Source organism: Vitis riparia, chromosome 1 (assembly GCF_004353265.1).
Source record: "Vitis riparia cultivar Riparia Gloire de Montpellier isolate 1030 chromosome 1, EGFV_Vit.rip_1.0, whole genome shotgun sequence".
Lineage (NCBI taxonomy): Eukaryota > Viridiplantae > Streptophyta > Magnoliopsida > Vitales > Vitaceae > Vitis > Vitis riparia.
In genome coordinates this window covers 7552044-7576363 of record NC_048431.1, presented here as the reverse complement: position 1 = coordinate 7576363, position 24320 = coordinate 7552044, and the positions used below count along the sequence as shown (strand labels likewise).

At 35.2% G+C, this 24320-nt stretch overlaps 1 protein-coding gene across 3 annotated transcripts; it reads left to right on the top strand.

The window, feature by feature from the left end:
* On the top strand, nucleotides 1-22036 carry LOC117917377 (ABC transporter B family member 26, chloroplastic). 3 transcript variants are annotated; one of them, XM_034833641.1, is made up of 19 exons: nucleotides 1-604; nucleotides 1137-1264; nucleotides 5166-5208; nucleotides 5660-5704; nucleotides 5830-5952; nucleotides 6040-6143; nucleotides 12870-12924; nucleotides 13015-13085; nucleotides 13279-13381; nucleotides 13746-13956; nucleotides 19311-19384; nucleotides 19480-19536; nucleotides 19618-19692; nucleotides 20597-20671; nucleotides 20753-21034; nucleotides 21105-21169; nucleotides 21244-21304; nucleotides 21520-21649; nucleotides 21722-22036. In XM_034833641.1, the coding sequence occupies exons 1-18, from the start codon at nucleotides 137-139 to the stop codon at nucleotides 21598-21600; spliced, it is 2121 nt and encodes a 706-aa protein (XP_034689532.1). In that variant the 5' UTR covers nucleotides 1-136; the 3' UTR covers nucleotides 21601-21649; nucleotides 21722-22036. The 3 variants fall into 3 exon arrangements, with proteins under 3 accessions (XP_034689532.1, XP_034689521.1, XP_034689540.1); XM_034833630.1 differs by having other exon boundaries at nucleotides 21520-22036; XM_034833649.1 differs by lacking the exon at nucleotides 1-604 and having other exon boundaries at nucleotides 1146-1275; nucleotides 21520-22036.
* Nucleotides 22037-24320: the final 2284 nt, after the last annotated feature.

The following is a 24320-nucleotide window of genomic DNA, read 5'->3' as shown; positions in this document are numbered from 1 at the left end:
AGGGCCTCCAAACGTGACGTGCTTGACTACCAACACCTCTATTGTCTCCTCTGCGCAAAATTACAAACATATGGCGCAGAAATTACACTCCACCGATTAGCTTTATCCGTTGAACCCTCTGCTTATTGCTATTGCAATGGCTATGGCTATGGCTATGGCTCTGGGTAATCCATCCATGGCTCTGCCCCTTCGCTCTCCTTTTCACCGCAAACACGCCTTCATCAACAATACTATCCACGGCATTTCCCGTTTCACCACCAATACCAAGCTCCCTTTCTTTCAATGCACTTCTCCCCCTAACTGCCGCCTCAATTCCTTTTCTACTCCCAAATCGGCGTCTATCAATGGATTCTCCGTGCATAATAGCAATCCGGAAGGGTCTGAGAATGACCAGGTTGAGTTCCCCGAGAGGTTCCGAGAATTGGTCCATTTTATTCGATCAATTTGGCCCGGTGGAAGTTGGTGGAGCTTATCTGATCATGCGGACTTCATAATGACGGCAAAGCCGGTGACTGTGTTGCGTGCACTTCAACGGATGTGGGACTTGGTTGCTAAAGATCGATGGATCATCTTTGCTGCCTTTTCCGCCTTAGTTCTCGCTGCGGTGCGTGTTTTTTCTTCGTTCCTGTTCCTTCTATAGTGATTAGAGCATTATATTATAAATGGGAACTGGGAAATTGTTGTTATAGTAATTAGAGTACGAACGTCTTGTACATATTATATTTGAAAGATGAACATCACTACTTCTCGTTCGATGTGATGTTAGTTTCCTTACCAAACATACCCACTAGTGCAAATCATTTATTTCCAAATCACTGTCGGGAGCAAATCCTTCAAATGCTCGGAGAAAGTGGCAAAGCAACATGAAAAGTGAAAAGAAATACAGCCTTTAAAGTTAACTAACTGCGGTCGCATCAAAGTAGTGTTCTAGAAAAGAAATTTGGTTTCCTACTTCACTGACAGATCCATTTGGCACTAGGAGTAGGATGTAGGTCATGCCAAATGGTACCAGGCTTTGTGTCAAACTGTGTTGAAATCTTTTTATTATGAATTATATTAGCAGGAAATGAGCAAGAACTTCCTGCTCATTTTCATATTCTTTACTAACTTGCTTAAATTGCCCTCTTCTGGTTCAGGTTTCAGAGATCTCCATACCTCATTTCTTGACAGCATCAATCTTCTCTGCACAGAGTGGTGAAATTGTGGTGTTCCACCGGAATGTTGGTCTCTTGGTTTTTCTATGTTTTGCTTCAGGAATATGCAGGTTAAAATTTTGTATGGTCCTTCTTCTCTAAAGTGCTAACCATAGCCTGAATCTCTTTCTCTAGACTCCTTTTTTTGCTCATTCCTTAATTTGAAATTGATATGACAGTCTTGCATTCATCTCTTTGTATAATATATATATATATATATAGGGTCCTTGTAATCCACTAATTTATTCTTAGCGTGTCACCATACAGTTCATACCCACTATAACCTCCAAGGATTAAATTATAAGACCCTTTAAATACTTGACTTACAATTTTCATTTACACCCAAATATTTATGCTTTCTTAGAACAAAGAAACTAAAAGAACACTCCTAACCTCATAACAATTTAATTTTGGGAGTAATTCTTATCTCTAAGTTTTGAAGAACTGAAGAGTATCCTTGTTTTCTAGTCTTCCATCTTCTTCCTTTTGCTATACCTGACCATGAGAGAGTAGGAAAAAGAAGATCAGAAAGAGAGAGAATAAAAACCAAATGAGAGAGAGATATGCATCAAGAGGGAAGCGAATAGATTTATTTTGAGGAGATTACTAATCTTGTCTATTTGGTCTTCACCAGGTGGTCATTTCTCCCCTTCTATATTACTTTCATTATTTAAATTTGTGTTTGTATAAATGTTTAGATTGACTTCACTTGTCTCTCTTTTGATTCATGGCATGATGAACTCATTTCCATGTTAGTCTAAGATATCACTTGAGTGCATGTTCTTCAACTTTGATCAAATTCTTTGTATGCAATTATTTGCATGACATGTGTGTGTGTGTATGTTAAAGTTTTAGCTGCATGTACATGTAAACATTTCCAGGCTTTATAAGTTTTTTAAGTAATATTATAAAAAAATCATTTTCCTTGTGTATGTTTGTGTATAATTGTTTGTTTTGATACTAGAAGAGGTGCATACAAGATTGCCATAGAATGATGTGTGAAGTCTAAATAATCCAACCCAAGTAAATCATTTAAAAGGGGGTGGGGGTTGAATTGGGTGGTGGTAAATTTTTTTACAAAATCTAAATTTAATGAATGCAAATGACAAGAGTAGGTGATAACAAGCATTTAAATCAATAATAATAATGTAAATACAAAGAAAGGAGGAGAGATGTAAACACAAGTTTATAATGGTTTGGCCCAATCCCAGCCAACGTCCACTCTTTTCAATCTTCAACCAACCAAGTTGAGGGTTCCACTCCTTCAAGGCTTCAACCTAAGCCTTTGGCTTCATACAATTGGATTGTGGTTCTAATGAACCCTTTACAGTGCTTCCTTAAGCGACTCATCACACATGAATTCTTTTCTCAAGGTTCTCAAATGAAAGAATAAATCTATTAAAGTTTTGTTCACAAATTACAATAGACACTAGAATTGAAATAAGGGGCAGTATGGGTTTGCAAGTTGATGATCAAATGCACTAGAAAACAAGTTATGATTGCTTTTTTGTTGGTAAAAAATAAATACATAATGCTCTCTATATCAGTAAATGCAAGTTTGAGCTCATATATACAGGTGGGAAGCTCAAAATAGTTGTTAAGCACAGTCAAGGTTCGGTCAGTTGAACTTCCAATTGGATTAGTTGACTAGTTGTTAAGCACTTAATACAATTTCAGGTAACCGTTAGGTTACAATGCTCGACTGATTAAGAATTCGGTTTGACTGGTTGAGGTTCAGGCCTCAATCAGTAAGCACTGCCAAGAAGTCCCATTTCAGCACTCTCGACCAATCGATTCCAATCGGTTGACTGGTTCCCTTGTTCCTTGAATATTTTATGATTTTGCAAGTTTAAGACCAATTTGTGAATGATGAACAATAACTATGCTTCCAACACATTTGATAAAGCCCTTTAAAATTGATTTTGAGAACTTTGGAGTTCGGGTTTCATTTAAAACTGAATTCATCCATTTTCTAAAATTGATTCTAATTTGAAGGATATGGATGAGTTAAAAAATGTTTAAGTGCATGGATTAAATAAAATAATTCTAGTGCACCATGAAATGTAATTACACAAAGTTCCTAGGGATCTTCAATGCAACCAGGTCTTCATCCCGATTCTAATTTGTCCTTGCTTGGCACTTGACTTGTTTTAATTTCCTTAAAAATTTAAACATTAAACTTAATAGAACCATTAGTACTTTAACCTTGTTTTGGTATCATCGAAACATTATTAGGGGAAACCTTGGGCAAACATGCCAAATTTGGGTAAGTGATGGAAGGATTATGCGTATGAGTAAACTGATGCAATAAGGCTATCGTGTACCATTTGATGAGAAACCCTAAATCCTTGAGCAACACCTCAGGTGTGGGGTGACATCTTGGTTGGTACAAGAGTGAGAAGAGAGGGGGTAAATTGGAAAGAAATATTATGGAATTAAAGGAAGCAGAGTTGCAACTTTTGCCTTCTTTGAAATATTATCTTGTATATTTTAGTTACGGGTTTTGTGTAATTCAAGTTTCTATTTTAAATTTTATTTTTGGGTGGTTTCAAGTTTGGTAGCTTAACATGATAATAGACTTTGATTAACTAGAAGTTTCAAGTTTGTGTCTTCGTCCCATTTATCTATTTGTGATCGCAAATTTGTGATTTGTCTAGCTGTGTGGTTGTCTCTCCATTTGGGACCGTGATTGCAAATTTGTGATTTGTTTAGCTGTGTGGTTGTCTCATACCATCCATATGAGGGTATGAGACTGCGCGTGAGGGTGATTTACCTATCTGTCAACGTGTCTTCCCATGTGTGGGTATGAGGCTGCACATAAACGTGGGTGTTAGCATGATCACAAATTTGTGATTCTCTTGGTTGTCTATTCATCTTTCCTCATGTGGGTATGAGACTACATGTAAAGGAGGATGTTAGCATGATATATATTATGGGTCCACTGCCTAACAATTGAAGCTCTAATAAGTGACTAGAAAAGTAGGTAGCTTAAAAATGATAATTCAAACATTTTGTGATTTGAATATTCAAAAAGTTTTGAGTTAATAATGATTTATGATTTGATAATGTTAAATATATTATTTTCATTTCAAAGAGAGATCTACCTGCAACAAAGTAGCATGAATATCTTTTATTCTAAAAATTGTTTGGATTTAATTGGAATGAGAACCAAATAGTTGTCAATTTTCTCTCTCAAACGCTTCTAGGGGGTTCATCTTTTGAAAAGGGAAAAAAAAAAAATCCTTACAATCCATTTGCCTATGGGTCAAGGACTGAATCATTGGACATGGGTTGGACTGTAGGTAATGCTAAATTTGGGGTTTACAACCATTTCTTCTTGTATAGTGGCAACTTTACATATGTTTTTGATCTTTTATTCTTCATGGCTTACCATTGCTAGGTAACTCAATGCCAGAGATTTATATCTGGGGGAGCGTTGACATGTCTATGCAGGCATAGGATATTTTCAAGGCTGGGCAATGATTTGTCACCACTATTATTATCATGCTTTGAGTACTTAATTTACTTTGATTGGATAATAAAGTTGCATCTAGTAGAATGTTTAGGAATGAATATGCAATATGGGAATGATTTGCCAGTATGTTGGTTGATGAGTTTGGACGAGAGCATCTTATTTTTAATACCCATAATGGGAATTGAGAAATGGTTGTTTGGAGTCTTCAGGAAGTCAGTTAAGGCTCAATCTCAATCTCAATTCAAGGACCTTTCTATTACATAAAAATACTGATGAATGACCAAGCATGAGGTTTTCTTATTCCCATGCATATGTTTTCTTGCTGAAAACATGCATTACAAATATGATATTTCAAAGTAAATGCATGTCATTTTATGTTCATGGTTTTAAACATTTTTTTCATATCCAATTTTGTACATTTGTAAGTGGAATTCGGCCATCTGCTTGGACAATGTGACAGAGCTGCTGACCCCATGCTATGTTTATTTGAACTTCAGTGGTCTTCGAGGTTGCTGCTTTGGCATAGCAAACATGATCCTTGTGAGTTTCCATATCATGTTTTCCCCCCTTTTTCCTTTCGAGACTTTCATTATTTAGAAAACAATGATGTACCCCCATGATATGAGATGTGTATGCAGCTGCCTTTAGAATAGTGACTTAAGTATTTTATATTGACTCTCTACCTAGTCCACCTTTTGAAATTTGCTTGGATGGATTGAAAGAGTTCGAATGTGATTTGTCCTATACACTGTGTTGGGGTATGTGGATGTCCAGATTATTTGTAGGGTTCTTTCTCGTCCTAGAACTAACCAACATATGCCACTGTCATGCTTGTTTTATGGCTGTTGCATGCAAACTGCACAAAACTAGTGCTTTCTTCAACTGAAGACCCCTCTTACGAAGTTTTCTTGTGTAAACATTGTATTTTAAATTTTGAAAAAAAAGAAGGAATAACTTTGATACTGATTGCTGTTTCAATAACATTCTGCAGGTCAAGCGAATGAGGGAAACCTTATATTCTGCTCTACTTTTTCAGGTTCTGAAATATTTAAAGAGTACTCTTCTGATACATTTCTTTCTGTGTGCATTTTTATGTGAACTATATATAACCAAATTTCTTGGTGTCTTAATTAATTTATATTGGTGTTGCCTCCTATACAGGACATATCCTTTTTCGACAATGAAACTGTTGGTGATTTGACCAGTAGGCTTGGGGCAGATTGTCAGCAAGTGTCACGTGTTATTGGAAATGATCTTAATCTTATTCTGCGCAATGTTCTTCAGGTTGCTTTTCAAATATAATTACTAGTTCTACTGTTTAGTTCGCCAACAATTTAAGAAATTAACTTGTTTTTCTATTATCCTTTTTAGGGGACAGGCGCGTTGATATACTTGCTAGTCTTGTCATGGCCGCTTGGTTTATGTACAATGATGATATGTTCTACTCTGTTAATAATTATGCTATTATATGGCAGGTAAGACTTCATATAGTTCCTAGTTTTATGATTCATGCAAGTTTTCTTGTCCCAAACTTGTATCTGCCTTACTGAGAACTGTTTATGCATATCCTCAATTAGAAATGAATCAAACTATGGGAAATATTAGGCATAACCAACAGAGATGAGATCAGAGACCAGGTGGTTTGTTTATGTGTCTAAAGGCCAATGACTGGTTCTATTAGCAATGATACTTGAAATAGATGCACTGTGGGAAAGCATGGATAATAACGATTAAGGAAAAGATGAGAAAAAGTTGGAATAGATGCTTTAGTTGTGTGTTATGTCTAATGACGTTCTATTAGAAGTGTAGTTCAAGTTGAAGGCATTACACTGATGATCAGGAGGCAAAAAGAGAATAGGCAGAGGTTTAGTGAAAACATGATGTCTTATGACATTAGAGAAGATATTGAATTTGATAAGGTGGAGTGGAAACCTGTAAGATATTGAGTTTGATAAGGTGGAATGGAGAAACAGGTTCCTTATAAAAATTAGTGGACCTTAATAATTTAGAATCAGGGACAAGGCTGTAAGGATGATCAAGATAAAAATACCATTTTATCAATTTATATATACTTATATAGTAATATTGTTTTTGCTTTATTAATTACTATATGTCTTGAGATGGTTTTGAGATGACTATTTTACTAGTTGATGAAACTAGAGATTATTTTATCTTATTTTGTCTCTATTATTTATGGATTACTCTTTGATAAGAGAATATTTTAATTTTCTTTTCTGAATTAGCAGAAATACTGTAATTGATTTATAATAATGGACAAAGTGTTAGAGACTCTTTAGGATAGTTTATTATTTTGAATATTGTGTAAATATTTTGAATATTGTGTAAATATTTTATATCATCTGTTTAGAAATCAGTTTATTATTCTTGTAAAGTAGCCACCATAATTATAGGAAGTGATATTAGAGAGTCAATTGTATCAAGATCTAGACATTTCTTCGTATCAATGAAAAATTAAGAGAGAGAAACCTTTTTCAAACCTTGCATTCAACAACCCAATTTCTACACAAAGATCAATTATTTCTTTTAACATGGTAGCAGCGCAGGCCTCAAACCTAAGGCTGCTCCAAGCCTCCAACCACCATGCCAAAGTCACTGTTCCTAGTCTCTCTATACACAGAGCCTTAAACCTTCATCACCTAGCCATCAGTTTCTAAATTCTCTGTCCTTCCTTCTTTATCGTTGGTATTTTCTTTTATGACTATGACATCTATGGTCTCTTCTGGAGCTGGCATTTCTATTATAGTAGTTAAACTTAATATAACCAATTCTATTTTATGGTCAAAAGCTGTTGAGATCTATGTGATAGTACAGGGCAAGGAGAAATATTTCAGTAAGTTATTATTGTCTAAAGATTTAAAGGAGTTTACTTTTTGGTGAAAAGAAAACACAATGGTGATGACTTGCTTCTGGAATATTATGGAGTCTCATATAACATCTACTGCTATGTTCATCAACAGAACAAGGCAAAATGCACTAAGACAAGCAAGGTCAGGCTCAGAATATTTCCAAAATTTATGATATATTCTGCATGCTTTGGTTGTCAATAGGGTGATAAATCTGAGTGAACACTATGGGATCCTAGAAGGATTGTGTGAAGAACTCAATGTTTTCCTAGCTGTCTTTCATTCTCTCATCAATAATCTTGAGATATTTTGTAAATGTAGAGAAGAGTTCAGAGCAGAAAAATTTGTGTCCAATCTAGTTCTAGTATATGAAAGTTCCAAAAATAGCATCCTTACAGAAGCAGAGTTGTCATCATTTAATGATGCATATGCTCGTCTTAAAGAACAGGGTTATCTTCCTTTGTTTTCTTAGCCTGTGAGGCAATCTCTCAAAAAGGCTCTACACTCTTCTTTTACGGTGGTCTTGGAAGAGGAAACTTCAGACATGGTCAAGGATTTGGTGGAGGCCGATTTCTTTGCAATTACCATGGGTGTAGTAATCACCCACTTGAGAAGTATTAGGTGAAATTTTGTGAGCCAGATTGGACTAATCAGACTTATTTTAATATTGGGAACGGTCTATCTATATTAGTGACTCCTGCATATGAGAGTACTGGAACTGTCTTTGTGCTCTCCTATGGAGATTCAAATCAATCTCTTACTCAAGGTAACCAGCTAGTCAATCCATCCCCCATTGCTTCTCTTGGTACTATGACCATATTATTTTTCTCCTTGTGATTCTATGACATCCTTAATTGATCTTGGAGCCTTCTCATATATGACTGGATCTTTGTGGGAGGAAGATGATTGGTGGAGAGTGTGAGAAGAATGTAGCACATGTTTAGTTTGGTATCATATCCACAATATGTAATATCTTTAGCAGTATCCCTAACTCGGTGGCACTATAGATTTGGACATCCTCCTCTCTATTATTTATGATAGAATGACATTTATTTTTTGTAATATGTAATTCTTCTTTTCTCTTTCAGCTTTCTGATCATATTTTCCTTTTAAATTAGGAGAATATTCTATTTTTCTCTTTATTAAAAAAATTATTGTCCTTTTCCTGAACTAAGAGAATTATTCAGCAATGATGTACATGATTTAGTATAATAAATGAAAATTAGTTCTTTCTTTCAATGGTAACACCTCTTCATGACAATAGGAGCACCAAAATACCATCATAGTGTTGTTACATGACCACCTATTTTACTATTACCAATTCTTGCATAATATCAAGATGCCGGAATACTCCATGATTTTTTTCTTAGTGGTCTTTACCCATTTATGAGCAATTTTAGAGTTTCTCATTAACATCATTTTTGGTTCCAAAATTTTGTTGACATTGTGGTTGTATGGAAAAGAGGGGGTATAAATTCTTTTTAATGGTTTGAATCATGGTAAATCAAGAATCGGAAGTTCCCATTCTTTCTTCAAAATGTCTCAACTATGCAAGAATTATTCATTTTCTTCTGTTTCAATTGAATGACTTATGGTAACCATACAAAGCCCCTATCAATCATATAGACCATGCTATCCTTGCTTCACTTTTTTCTACTGAGTTTTTAGTAGCTAATCTTGGTCGAATGTGTGTCTATATATACATCCCTTAATCTTACTTCGAAGTTTGGGAAACACTTAAAACAAGTTGGTCCATCATTTAATCCTACCTGGATTGCTCTATAACAAAATCTTTATAATCAAGATGTTTATTATCTCTTAAGCACATTGCGATGGAAGTGTTTAGAGCTATTTTGACCAAAGACTTAGTAACTTCTTAGATCATTCCTAGATGTATAAAATTATAATCTTTCTTATGTCCTTCTATAAATCTGCTATTCAAAAGTTTTATACTTTGATTTTGTTCTAAACTTATGGTTTGTTCAATTGTCTTAATTGTCTAATCAGAGAAAAACTTGGTCGATCCTTATATTTTTCTTGGTTAGAAATCTTAGGTAGTTTCCAATCATCTAAATCCTTTTGGAGGTGAGAAAAGTTTACCTTTTCATCATTAACAATGGTATCTTGAGGATCTATGGATCTCCTAGACATAGATTTGAATATTGAACTCATTTCAAAACTTAATCTAGAGCCTATTCATGGATTTCCAAGTCTAATTAAGTAATCACCAGAAATCCTACCCTCAAACACCTTTTCCTTCGTCTAAAACAAGCTCCTTTGGATCGCCTTTAGGCAAACCATTACTCTTAGGATAGATGAAATCCTAAAGCAAACTTAATAACCATTTCCATGGATCTGATACCCTCAAGCACCCAAGACAATGTGGTACATAGTGAATGTGGCTAAAAGATCTTTAAAGAACTTTAAAGAAAATGAAAACAAGATTCAAAACTTGAATAGAAAAACATCTTAATATATCATAAAATAACAAACTTACATGGAGAGATAACTTACACTCACACACATAGAACTTTTCTAGACCAAAAACTCCTTTGATTACATTTAAGGGAGATGGAGAAAGAAATGGGGATAGGGAAAAAGAAAGAAGGGGGGAAGAATTGCTGATGGGCTTTTCTAACCCTTACAAGAGTCTTAAATACAAATCTTAAAGATCACATGTGAGTGAATAGTGAAGATTCTTTTGAGATGAATGGTATACATGTGAATGAACAGTGAAAATTCTTTTGACATGAATAGTACACATGTGAGTGAACAATTAAGATTCTTTTGACATGAATAGTGCATCCTCGAAATGAATAATGTCTTATTTATCCGAATGATTCAGTCACATCTTACTTTCGACTAAAAGGGTGAGGCGAATCTTCTTCCTTTTTTGATTTTGTAGTTTGTAAGATATTCCTTCAAAGTCTTAGTGACTACAAGTTGGACTTGGGTTTGCGGCTTCTTAATAAGGAATTGAGACATGTCTTCCAATCTTGGAACCTGAGAGTGAGACTGAAAATACTTCTAGACTATTGGTATTGAAGCATCATTTTTTAGATCATCCCACCATTTGGTTTGAAAAGTTCTTCTTAGGAAAGGGAGCACTACTAAAGCTTCTTCAATGATAGCATAATCCCATTGGATTATCTAGGCTAAATCAAATTCATTGAAAAAAAAATATATCTAAGGAAACACTGAGAGTTCCTTGGGAGGAACAAAATTTTCTTGAAAGGCTTTAAAATCTTGAAGGATGGGTTTTGGAAGAATCTTAGTGGTTGGACCAAAATAGCACCACCAACTGTTGGACCAATATGGTAGGTTTAGCTTAAATTTGGATTGAAAATAGACCATCCATGAATGACAAAGGTTCTTGTTTTGAATGAAGAAAGCATTATATTAGGCTCTTTGGTAATCTCAGTAATTATAAAATCTTGGCTTATATGGTTGAGAAAATTCTCTTAGGGTGTTAGAATTTGGTCCCCACTGAGAGATTGTAAGGATCTTAAGGACATGACAAGTGGAGTATCCAAACTTCGAATTATCAAATTTATATGGGTGATGATTATTCTCGACAAAGTCAATATCAATTAAGATAAGTTCATAAAATTGCTAAGTTTTAAAGAGATCATTGGAGCGATAATGAAAATTTTTACAAAAGGTTTTCTTAGCAATCTCTCTTGGATCTTTGTTTAAAAATTCTCTCTCAATAACCATAATAGGCTGCTTAAAATCCTTATGCCAAAAATGAGATTTTTGGAAAATTGGGGTGGGGTTGGGAACCACTGCAACTTGATTCTTAAAACTTGATAAACTCTAAGCTACTTCCTTTTGAGACTTCAGGAAAGGTTTCCTTAGGTTGCTCTAAAGAGATCTGAACTTTCTTAGAAGATTGGGGAGTTAATTTAGATGACTTGGTTGCTTTTTTAGGGGTCAGTCTCATGAATCCTTCAAAAGTTCATAGGTTAGGAAATTAGGCACTGAGTTGTTTTCTCCTTTAATATATTCAATTTGAAAATAAAAAGATACTTAAAATCGTTAAAATAAAAAGATTTTTAAAATCGTTTGTCATATAGCAAAAATATATTTAAAAGTTATATTTTTAACATCTTTTTACAAAATTGATTTTGTTGATTTGTAGTCAACATGGATTAAAAACTTTTGGTTAGAAAGATCATCTTGAAATTTTGAGATGCATAAAACAATGCTTAAAATTTCCTTTTTGACGGTATTGTAGTTGAGTTGGGCTTGGTTGCATGTTCCCGAAGTAAACCTTACTAACCTTTCCTTATCTCCATCCTTTTGCTTAAGGATTCCACCATACCATATTTCTAAAGCATCTGTTTCAAAAACCTCAAAAGCTTTTGGGTTGGCTATGTTTAGGCAAGGTGAAGTCTTAACTGTAGTCTTGATAAGTTTAATAATTCTAGTATGCTTTGTGGTCCATGGAAGAGAATCCTTTTAAGTCTTTGTCTTAACAGGGCACATATCTTGCTTAGGACTTTGATAAAATCCGATACATAATTAAGACTTCCTAAGAAATGTTGTACTTTTTTCTTATCCTTAATCTTGTTAGGAAACTTATCAGCAAACCAAATTGCTCTTTGGATTGGGGTTATGGTTCCTTGTTAAATTTGATGTCCTAAAAATCTAATCCTAGTCTGGAAAAGATTGATCTTGGAAGCCAACAAACTTAAGTCACTATCCTTGACTGTTTGAATAAACTTGTTAAGGTGCTTCAAATGTTCTTCTATTGATGAGGAAAAAACCAAAATATCATCAATATAAACAATGAGGAAGTTAGAATAAGGGTTAAAAATTTCATTCATTATATTCTGCAATTTAGAGGGTTCATTATTAAGCCCAAAGGGCATTACATTCCATTCATAACACAGGGTTCATTAAAGGCTTTTTGAGTGCAGCAGTGTAGTTTTCCTTTACTACATGCTTAAATAATTGCATAAAGGTGGAATGTTTTGGTCAATCTTCCAGAAATTAGTCTTATGTGCTACGCTTTATGAGATTTTAGAATCTCATCTTCTTGGCTTGTTGCTTGAATAAATAACCAAGTTTTGGATAGTCTAACCACATCTGTACTCTTTAGTTTTCTTTCAAGATATAGAAACCACTTGCTCTAGGAAATCATGCTGCATCTCATTGTTTATTATATATGATATATTGTGGAGGAAAGAACATGTCTTTGTTTGATGTTTTGAAATACCATGTCATCTTTTTTTTTTTTTTTCCTTTTGTTTCTTTTTATAAGTCTTAAAACTTTCAAATGTTCTCTTGCTGTGCCTTCTGGTATTTTTCCTTTTTGTCATTTTTCTTGTATAGGTACCAGAAGAAAGCAGCAAAATTAATCCAAGAGTTCACTGCTTCTGCTAATGAGGTAGATGAGACTGCTTATCCATAAGTAATCTAAGTGGATATGGAGGATTTGTGATTTTTATATAATGAAGAATTTTACTTCAATTAATAGGTTGCCCAGGAAACATTCTCTTTGATGAGAACTGTTCGTGTTTATGGAACAGAGGAACAAGAAGTTGGAAGGTAGCAAATGCCACTATCATCAGTAATCTATATTTCTGCACTTTTGATTTCCTTTGCAGGGATAATCTGCACCAAAAAAAAAAAAAAAAAAAAGGAAGAGGAAGAAGAAATCATGTACATAAGCAAACACACATTTGTTCAATACCTAAGTGATTTTGGAAGGTATATATTACTTTCCTGCTATGTTGGATAGGTACAAGCAGTGGCTGGGAAAAATAGCTGATATAAGCTTGCGGCAAAGTGCTGCATATGGATTGTGGAACCTGAGCTTCAACACTCTTTATCACTCAACACAGGTTTCACCATTTCTAAAGTTGTCAAAACAATTTCATTGTTTCCAATATGATCTTTTTTCTTTTTAAGAAAATTTCTAACTACTGAATAGGATTTTCAGAGGATACACAAATATCATTATCATTTAACATGAACTGCCAGTTTTTGGGTTTGCATTTCACAAACTAGATTTTATTTATTTTGTTGAAACATTTTTACAATAACCATGCTTGCTAATGCATCTTTTGCTTACCAAGGTCAAATGGGTAACTCTATATTATCCTATTGACATAGCAAGCTATGTACAATAGTCACTGTAAAAAATGACCTCTTTGTTTAATACCTATAAGTTGACTTCTGCTTTAATTGGCATATTTAATTTTATAGGTTATTGCTGTGCTGATAGGAGGAATGTCTATTCTGGCTGGTCATATAACAGCAGAGCAACTTACAAAGTTTATATTATACAGTGAGTGGCTGATTTATTCAACATGGTGGGTGGGGGACAATTTGTCATCATTGATGCAATCTGTTGGGGCAAGTGAAAAAGTCTTCCAATTGATGGATCTCTTGCCTAGTGACCAGTTCATATCTAAAGGCAAGCAGTTTGTGAACCTTTTCTTTATGGGTTTGTGAATTTTAATGAAATGTGTTGCAAGCATGAGCTTTGCTTTTCGTGCTTGGTTTGTGAAGAATTTTTGAATTCCTTTTATTGATTTTTTAGGTACACACCATACACATATATATACACAAATGACTGAATAAGAAAATATCAATCTAGCTTGATTCTCTCCTAAAATTAGGAAACTGAATCATCCTAAATGATCTCTCCTTTTTTATTCCTAAAATACTTTCCTAAATTAAAACCCTAACTTTGAATGTCAAATTTCAACACTCCCCCTCAAGCTGGAGAATATATATCATATAATCCCAGCTTGCAAGTTAAGTCTTCGAAGTTAGGCTTAGGTAAAGCTTTGGTGAGGATGTCTGCGGTTTGGTGCTTGGTAGGAACGTAGTTCAATTTAACCGTCTCACTAGTCACCTTCTCTGTAATGAAGTGTCTGTCAATCTCAACGTGCTTGGTCCTGTCATGATGCACGGGGTTCTTTGCTATGCTTATAGCTGCCTGATTATCACACATCATTAGAATTGGAGATGAACTCGTTTGTCCCAGTTCACTAAGAACCCTTTTTATCCAAATCCCTTCACAGATTCCCTGTGCAAGAGCTCTGTACTCAGCTTCTGCACTACTTCTGGCTACAACTGATTGCTTTTTACTCCTCCAGGTAACAAGATTTCCCCAGACAAAAGAACAATATCCAGAAGTGGACCGCCTGTCAATGATGTTTCCTGCCCAATCCGCATCTGAGTATACTTCAGTGTCACGGTTCTCTGTCTTTCTGAAGAATAGACCTTTCCCTGGTGTCATTTTTAAATATCTAAGAATCCTGTAGACTGCTTCCATGTGTTCCTCAGTGGGGCTGTGCATGAATTGACTTACAGCACTCACTGCAAAGCCAATATCTGGCCGAGTGTGTGAGAGATAAATCAAGCGCCCGACGAGCCGCTGATATCTCCCCTTGTCTACCGGTGTACTTTCTTTCTCGATACCAAGTTTCTTCTGACTATCCATAGGAGTATCAATTGGTTTGCATCCAAGCATACCGGTCTCCTTAAGAAGATCGAGTATGTATTTTCTTTGAGAGACTACAATTCCCTTCCTTGATCTAGCCACTTCCATACCAAGGAAATATTTCAAATTTCCAAGGTCTTTAACTTCAAACTCTTCTGACAAATACTTCTTCAAATTCTGTAATTCCTCCATATCATTCCCAGATAGAATAATATCATCGACATAGACTATCAATATGGCCATTTTCCCGGCATGAGACTTCTTGACAAATAGAGTATGATCAGCCTGACCTTGTTTGTAGCCCAGCTTAAGGACTGCTTTTGTGAATCTATCAAACCAGGCTCGGGGAGATTGTTTAAGGCCGTACAAGGATTTTTGGAGTTTGCAAACCTGATTCTTTGTCATACTTCCTTCGAAACCAGGTGGTATTTCCATGTAGACTTCCTCTTCTAGGTCACCATTTAGAAACGCATTTTTTATGTCCAGTTGTTGCAAGCACCAATCTTGATTGACAGCCAATGAGAGAAGAATCCTAATAGTGTTTAGTTTTGCAACAGGAGCAAAAGTCTCCTGATAGTCTATCCCATAGGATTGTGTAAACCCTCTAGCTACCAAACGAGCCTTGAATCTCTCGACTGATCCATCTGCTTTGTATTTTATGGTGAAAATCCACTTGCACCCCACGGGCCTCTTCCCAACCAGCAAATCTGTGATAGTCCACGTCCCATTCTTCTCAAGTGCATCAATCTCATCTTATACTGCCTTCTTCCATTCTGAAATTTTGAATGCCTCTTGTATTGTGTTGGGAACCTGAGTATCATCAAGAGAAGTAGCAAATGCTCTGTAAGATGGTGAGAGCCCTTCATACGTAACATAATTCCCAATTGGATGATCTGTACATCTCCTAACACCCTTCCTCAATGCAATCGGCAGAGTAGAATCATCAATGCTGGGAATTAACACCTCTCCAGCCCTATCCTCACCTATGTTCTCTTCAGGAAGACTTGAATTGGAGTCAATATATTGGCCACATGTTGACTGTGATCCGTGCTCTAATTCCTGTCTTTTCCTCCTCCTGATGTAAACTTGTAAGTTCTCATTAGCAAGTTGTGGGGCTACAGGTTGAATAGGCATGGGAGACTGGATGGTCACGGGATAAGGAACATTTGTGTGCTGGGCTGGCTGGATTGATGACGGCATGGGTGTGGACAACTCAGTAGGCGCGAATTGGGAAGGATTTGGTGACTCTGAGTGAAAAGAAGGTACACCCTCAAGAAGAGACTCCCAAACTTGATGTTCATTCATGTTCTCCCCCTGAACATGAGATTTGGGATAGAAGAAGACATGTTCAAAGAAAGAGACGTCCATGGTGGTGTAAAATCTTTTGTTGGTTGGAGAATAGCATTTGTACCCTTTTTGGGTTGGAGAATACCCTAGGAAAATGCACTTATTGGCTCGAGGAGCAAATTTGCTACGATTTTGAGGATACACATGAACGAATGCCGTGCAACCAAATACTTTGAGTGGTAAATCAGAAGAGGCTGCACGGGTGTGAGGGAATTGTTTTAAGAAAAGTTGACGTGGGGATTGAAAGGTAAGCACTCTGGATGGCATACGGTTAATCAAATAGGTAGCTGTGAGAATAGCTTCTCCCCAGAAATAGTTTGGAACATTAGAGGAAAACATAAGGCACCAGGCAACCTCCAAGAGATGTCTATTCTTGCGTTCAGCCACCCCATTTTGTTGTGGGGTGTCAACGCAAGAACTTATGTGGATAATGCCGTGATTTTGAAGATAAGTACTGAGACTACTAGTAAAGTATTTCTTTGCATTATCTGACTTGAGGACTTGAATTTATTGACCTTAGAATTTGACACAGAATTAAAAGACTCTAACATACTCTGAGACTGTACGCAACTTGTTTGAGAGACTTGGTTTGAGAATTGGCCACATGAGATGAGGTAGAGCCCGGAACACAGTTCAGCACTACAAATCATCTTCCCCGATTTCAAGTCCTGAAAAACACACGAGTTTGGATAAAATTTAGTAACACATTGGAGATCACGGGCCAATTTGCTAATGGACAAAAGATTACAATCCAAGTTTGGAACATAGAGGACAGAGTCAAGATATAAGTCTTTAGTAAGTTTTATAAAACCTGTCCCGGCAATTTTTGACTTTGAACCATCAGCAATATGGACGGATGAATGATCATTACTTGGCTTGTAATTTTGAAGAATGACAGCATCTCCTGTCATGTGATCAGAAGCACCTGTGTCCACTATCCACGGCTTCATTCCTCCTCGATTAGTAGTGAAGGCTACACCGGTAGTACTGCCACTGCCAACTTGGCTTAATAGTTTCTGTAGCATCTCCATCTGCTCTTTGTTGAATGGACTCGACTCGGGAACAGATGTGCTCTCAGAGTTGGCAGCCACGTGTGCTCTGCCATCTCTGTCAAACCGTGGCTTTGGTTTCCAATTAGTCGGTTTGCCATGAAGCTTCCAGCAAGTCTCCTTATAATGGCCTAGTTTCTTACAATAATCATACCAAGGCCTATCCCGTTTCTGACGATCTCCACCACTACTATTAAATGACCGAGCAGCAAGGGTAGAGGCATCCAATGTTGGGGCAGGTTGCTCTTTGGATCCCATCATCACTTTCTTTCTACTTTTTTCACGTCTAACCTCTGAAAAAGCCTCCCTGAGACTTGGCAGGGTTTAATGCCCAAGATTCGGCCTCTAACATCATCCAATTCCCTGTTTAGTCCTAGGAAAAACTTGAACAGTCTCTTTTGTTCCACAATTTTCCTGTATGTTGCTGCATCATCAGAACATTTCCATGAGTGAGTCTCGAATAAGTCAAGGTGTTGCCAATACCTTGTGAGTGTGTTGTAATACTGAGTAACTGTCTGCTCTCCTTGGCGGAAGTCATGTAGGGCTGATTCAACCTGAAAAAGTTCTGAAGTATTTTCAGAACTTGAGTAAGTTTCTTTGGCTGCATCCCATATGTCCTTTGCAGTCCCAAACAGCAAGAAATTTTCACCTATGTCATTGTTCATGGAATTGATAAGCCATGACATGATCATGTTGTTTTCAATCTTCCACTTCCTAAACCCGGTTCTGTAGTTTCTGGCATGGCTGCTTCTCCAGTGAGGTACTCATCCTTTCCTTTACCGCAAGTGAACAGCAACACAGATTGTGACCACTGTAAATAGTTATGGCCATTTAATTTGTGTCATGTGATGAGAATAGGAGAGGAATCACTGCCACCAAGGTTTGGAATTTCAGATCTGCCCCCTGATTCTGGTGCCGTGATGCTGGATACTTGTGATGATGCCATTCCGTATTTTGTCATGGACCGGAAAGGTAGAAGAACACTTCCCAAGGCACGTGCAGGGCTCGGATGGCAGAAACAGGTAAGAAGGGTGGCTGGTCGGCGTCAGGCGAGGCTAGAGGAGGAAGCGCGTCGCCGGAAAGTGGCTCACGCGCCCTCACGCGTCGGCGCGTGAGATGCAGTCGCCGGCCGGAAAAACGCGCGTAGCCAGCGCGTGGATGGTTTTCTGGCTTTGGTGCTTTGGGAAAAATTGGAGATCTCCTCCAGCCGCTCCTTGCGGTGTGGAAAAAAAAAACCGTCGCCGGAAAAATTCGTCGGAAAAGTTCACCGGAAAAGTCACCGGCGGTGAATGTTTTCAGACGACGATTCGACCGATCGGAAAGCGTTTTCTCCCTTGGCTCTGAGAACAGGGACTGATGACCGAAATGAGAGATGGCTAGAGAGAGAGATGGTCGGATTGAGAGATGGCCAGAGAGATTTGGCCGGAATGAATGATGGCCTGAATAAGAGGTGGCCAGAAGGGATTAGGGTTTCAGAAAACTGGCACTGATACCATGAAGAATTTCTGAATTCCTTTTATTGATTTTTTAGGTACACACCATACACATATATATACACAAATGACTGAATAAGAAAATATCAATCTAGCTTGATTCTCTCCTAAAATTAGGAAACTGAATCATCCTAAATGATCTCTCCTTTTTTATTCCTAAAATACTTTCCTAAATTAAAACCCTAACTTTGAATGCCAAATTTCAATAGTTTGATTTACTTCTGTTTTTGTAATAGATATGGGGATGAAGATTGCAGCCTTTAACTGCATATCATATATTGTTTCTATAGAATATTAATAGTAGCACTTTAATTCATTTGCTATCAATCTTTGTATAATCAATATGATTTCAGTTCTTATTTCATGACAAGATTAAAGTTACAAAGAATCTTTGTATAATAGTATGATTTCAGTTCTTATTTCATGACAGGATTAAAGTTACAAAGACTGTTAGGACATATTGAGTTTGTGAATGTATCCTTTTATTATGCTTCAAGGGCAATGGTATGTTTTCTGTCCTGTAATTGTATTATTTTGTATTTGCTTACGATAATTCAGCACTAAGTTAAAGGAGGAAATGACATCTGAAATTTGAACAGGTACCTGTACTGCAACATGTAAACATTTCTGTGCATCCTAATGAAGTGCTTGCAATCGTAAGACTGTTTTCTTTATTTGTTTTCTTCTTTAATTAGTGAGCATAAGTATTAACTGCCCACTTATGTAATTTTGGTCAGGTTGGTCTTAGTGGTAGTGGAAAAAGCACAATAGTGAATCTTTTGCTCCGTCTTTATGAGCCAACGGATGGTCAGGTGAGCTTCTTTTAGCCTTCTGTTGGTCTCTGAATTAAAATATGGAAGAAACAGGTGTGATGGTAATTTGGTAAATATATTAGAGAAAAATGATAAAATATTGAGCTAAAGATCATGTTAATCTGTGCCAGTTTGTCCACATTGAGGTCATTTGATGTCTAGTTGCTTAAAAATCTTACACATACCTGCAAAGCTGCTAAATTTATGTTTGATGAATACAGAAATTGGAGCCAAGAGTGTTACAGTTCATCTTGTAATTGATGGCCTTCTATTAGAAAAGTAAAATTTTATTCCTTGCATTGAAGCAAAACATTCCAATCTCTCTAAGACTATTAATGTGGCTGCATTGAAATTATGCTTAGCTATATTTTTTCATCAGCTAAAAATTGAAGGAAAAATTTTGAGGCACCAAAAATATTTTGTTGGAGCAAGTTTCCAGATGTCTTGAGGTATCAAATATTTTTCTGTTTTTCTTTTGGACTGAGATTATTTTGAAATACCTATTACCAACCATTAAAAGGAAAGTTTGAAGGCTTTTCTTCTATATGATCAGCAGCAGGTTGTTTTGCTTTTTAAGTTAGTATTTTGTCTTTTAAATTTTAATTTTTGTTTTGGATCTTGTTTGTCTCAAATTTCTACTTTTTTTTTAATTATTAAAAACTATATGCATTATTAGACAGATTATGCAATTTTTCTTCTATGTAAAATATTTTGTGGGCAGTTGAACCTTTCATTAAACCTTTTTAATTCTTGATTTAGATCAACCGGTTCTCTCCTAGAGTGTTGGATAGCAAGTACTGATAATTGTAGTCTTCAATTACTTTCTTTTCTTGCTTCTAGTTTAAATACTTAGGATTTGGATGTTTATTATTGGAACCATTAAGAATTGTTATTTTGATTGTAGGTTTTGATTGATGGCTTCCCCCTTCAAGAGTTGGACGTCAAGTGGTTGAGGGAGAGAATTGGATTTGTGGGACAGGTTCTTCTTATTTAGTTTACTGAGTGGTGAAATTAATTTAATTTATAAGCTCATCCTTTCTTACTAAACTATTTTTAACAGGAACCCCGACTTTTCCGTATGGATATCAGTTCAAACATACGCTATGGATGTACCCGGGATATTAAGCAGAAGGATGTGGAATGGGCTGCCAAGCAGGCATATGCCCATGATTTCATCTTGTCACTCCCTAATGGTTACAAGACACTTGTTGACAATGATTTACTGAGTGGGGGACAAAAGCAGCGAATTGCTATTGCTCGAGCCCTTCTTAGGGATCCCACCATTTTGGTCCTTGATGAAGCCACTAGTGCACTGGATGCAGAGAGTGAACACAATGTCAAGGTAGCCACTTTTGGCATTAAAAAAACACATGGAAACTGGAAGTTATTAACTCAATGTTTTTGCAATGTAGAATGTTCTTCGTGCTCTCAGAAGTGACTTGAAGACAAAGAGAACGGTCATAGTAATTGCACACAGGTGAGTTTTCTGACACTTCCTCTTTAAGCACATCCTACTTGCTCGTCTGAATGTTGATCACCCACTTTCAACAGACTCTCTACGATACAAGCTGCTGATAGAATAGTGGTTATGGATGGTGGCCGAATTGTTGAGGTACGTATTATAACTGTTTTATTTTGAACTTCCAAACATTGTCACTGAACTTCTGAAGTTGGTTTTACCTAAAAATGGTGGTCTCTCTACTTTTTCCTTTGGTTGGGATAGAGCTGGGAGTGTAAAGGCTTTTCGCATATTGTGATGCTAGATTGTGTTGTACATTAGCTCATCCCACTCTTGGATAAACTACTATTTCTGTTCCTAAACTGCAGATGGGGAGTCACATGGAGCTTCTCCTTAAAGACGGTATATATGCCCGATTGACTAGAAGGCAGGCTGATGCTGTAGCATGACATAGGGGCTAGTGGATGCAGAAGATATTGCCTTCTACTTTTTCCTCTGGTTTCTTTCTGATCAGCTCCAGTATAGAGGTTTAAGCAATTCTTTTTAGTGCTGACCCATATATTTCTACAGGTAAAAATTTAGAAACAGAAAGATTAAGGTATCATTGAAGTGGTTGGGATGCTGCCGAATCAACCCCTGTAAAGTATGCAATGCTGCTCCAAAAGGAATTTGCTGCACCAAAATATCTCATTTCTTTTGTTTCTATTTTGTAATTCTTTTATTGGTGGATGATCCTAAACTGTTATCTAAGAAGCATGGGGTGCATATAGATAGCAGTAGCAGAGAATGAAATGCTACTTGGATCTTATACCAGTTGCTGACACATGTAATTCACTCTCTTACCTTGCTTAAATTCATTGAAATACTTGCGACGAAAGCCTCAAATCCAAACGTGTTCTGGTTCAGGGAGGAAAGTTTTATATAAATACCAACAGTTGCAATGATAAGATTGCCAATATCGAATCTGTTTGACAGTGATTTTAAAAAGCGTTTTTGCCTAAAAAGTGTTTTTAATAAAAAAAAATTAGTTATTTGATAAATTTTAGAAAACTCATTTGTAATATTGAAAAATGACTTATAGTGTTTTCGGGATAAATATTTTTTAAAAATGGTTTTAAGAAAACACTTTCACTACAAACATATAGAGTAAAACCACTGTAACTTGTGATTTCCATTTTTATTTATGCAGCCTGTTAGGTCTAGTTATTTTCAGAAGGTTGTGGAAATAAATATTGGGTCAATCTTTTTACCATAAATTGAGACTTTGGGTCAACGGGTCCATGTAATGTAAATGGCACATTACTGGTGAGATGAGACCTGCAAGGGACTGTAAGTTATAACTTACAAATCACATAAAAGCCACATTATCTGCTCTGGAAGGTCAATGATCTCCCCAGCATTTTTCACCTTAGAGGCCTCAAGGCTGATGCCGGGCCGTCGCTAGAGGGGGGATGATAAGGACTTCACCAGTTCACTGTGTCCAGACAATAGGGGTATTTTTGGTCATATTTTAAAAATAGTTATGAAATGTTTTTGGGTATAAAATTTTATTTTGGAATTCAACATTTCAAACACATAAATAGGTTTTTTTTTATTTTTATTTTTTTGTCATTTATATATAATGTAAAAGTTTTTGATATATTTTTATATTTCTTAATTGTTTTCTAAAATATTTTATTTAAAAAATCTAAAACATCTAAAAATTTATACTAAAAAATAAAAAATAATTTATTTTTAAAATTTTTTTTCAAAAAAACTATATCAATAAATATTTGTCAAATATATTTTTGGAAAAAAAAAATTTGTTTGTGCTAAATAACATAAGACTGTTCACTATCCTGTGATGAGATTTTTATCTTTTAAAAAAGATAAAAATCTCATCACAGGATAGTGAACATTCGGGATAATTGTGTTTTGGACCTATTTGGATCCAAAAATTGACCAAAGGTCCATATATTATGTACATTTAAGCCCAAGATCCAAATAAAGTGTAAGAATTAAATTGAAGGATATTATCTTTAATTAATCCCTAAAATACTCTTAATCGCTACATAGGCACATAGTGAGTGTAAATTTCAATTTTTTTTTTGTGTTTTTTTCTTTTTTCTATTCCCAATTAAGTATTATTCATTTTTAACTTTTTGTTTTTTATTTTTATTTTTTAAAGATATTGAATCTTTTTACTCTTATTATAAACAAAGATAAAATTTAATGGATAATCAATGAATGAAATTTAATTATTTTTATTATTTTCATATAAAAAATAGTACTAAACAAGGTTTTTAATTTTTATTTTTAAAAATAGTTTTCATTTTTTAATTAAATATTTTTTCAAAAAGAAAATATAAATCATATTACCATTTTTTAGAATAGAATTATTATACTAAACAAGGTTTTAATTCTTTATTGAACGTAATTTTTCGTTATTTATAATTTAAAATAGAAAATAATACTGATTTTCAAATATTTATAAAAAACAATGAAAAATCCAAATTATTAAAATAAAATTATTATGATTGCAAGAATAGTGGTGCAATAAAGACAAAAAAATCTTATATAAAAGGTCAATGAGTATTTTGATCTTTTGATATCTTATATCATTTCCATCAATTATATAAGTTTTATGGACCAAACCTTCATTTTTAAGTCCACCTGGGCCTAAAACACAATTATCCCATTTTTAAAAGTCTGTTTGGGGTACCATACCGGTAGTTTGTTTGGTGGCTAATTGTAGGGATAATTGTGTTTTGGATCCAGTTGGGTCCAAAAATTAAAATTTGATCCATAAAAGTTGTATAATTGATGAGAATGATATAAATTGTAAAGAGACCAATATACCTTTCAAAACTATTTTGAGTATTTTCTACCACAATATTTGACAAACTTTTTTATCTTTATTTTTTTAATAATTATTCTGAAATTTTATTAGTTTTAGAAAACTAATTTTTTTAAAAAATATATTCTAAAAATATATCATTTAAAAAAAATAATTTTGACATATTTTTAGTTATTTTTTATATACACAATTTAAAAAACATATATTTTCTAAGATGTTTGATTATTAAATAATAATAATAATAATAATTTATATTTATTTTTTTTGGAAAATAGTGTATTTTTTCTAAATCACTAAAGTAAATTAAATTTTATTGAGGTTTACAAAAAAAAT

Excerpts from the sequence above, each read along its gene's own strand:
- LOC117917377 (XM_034833641.1), top strand. The coding sequence starts at position 137 with ATGGCTATGGCTATGGCTATGGCTCTGGGTAATCCATCCATGGCTCTG. Across the intron at positions 5,209-5,659 it reads GCATAGCAAACATGATCCTT|GTCAAGCGAATGAGGGAAAC; the intron begins GTGAGTTTCCAT and ends AACATTCTGCAG. Across the intron at positions 12,925-13,014 it reads TCACTGCTTCTGCTAATGAG|GTTGCCCAGGAAACATTCTC; the intron begins GTAGATGAGACT and ends TTCAATTAATAG.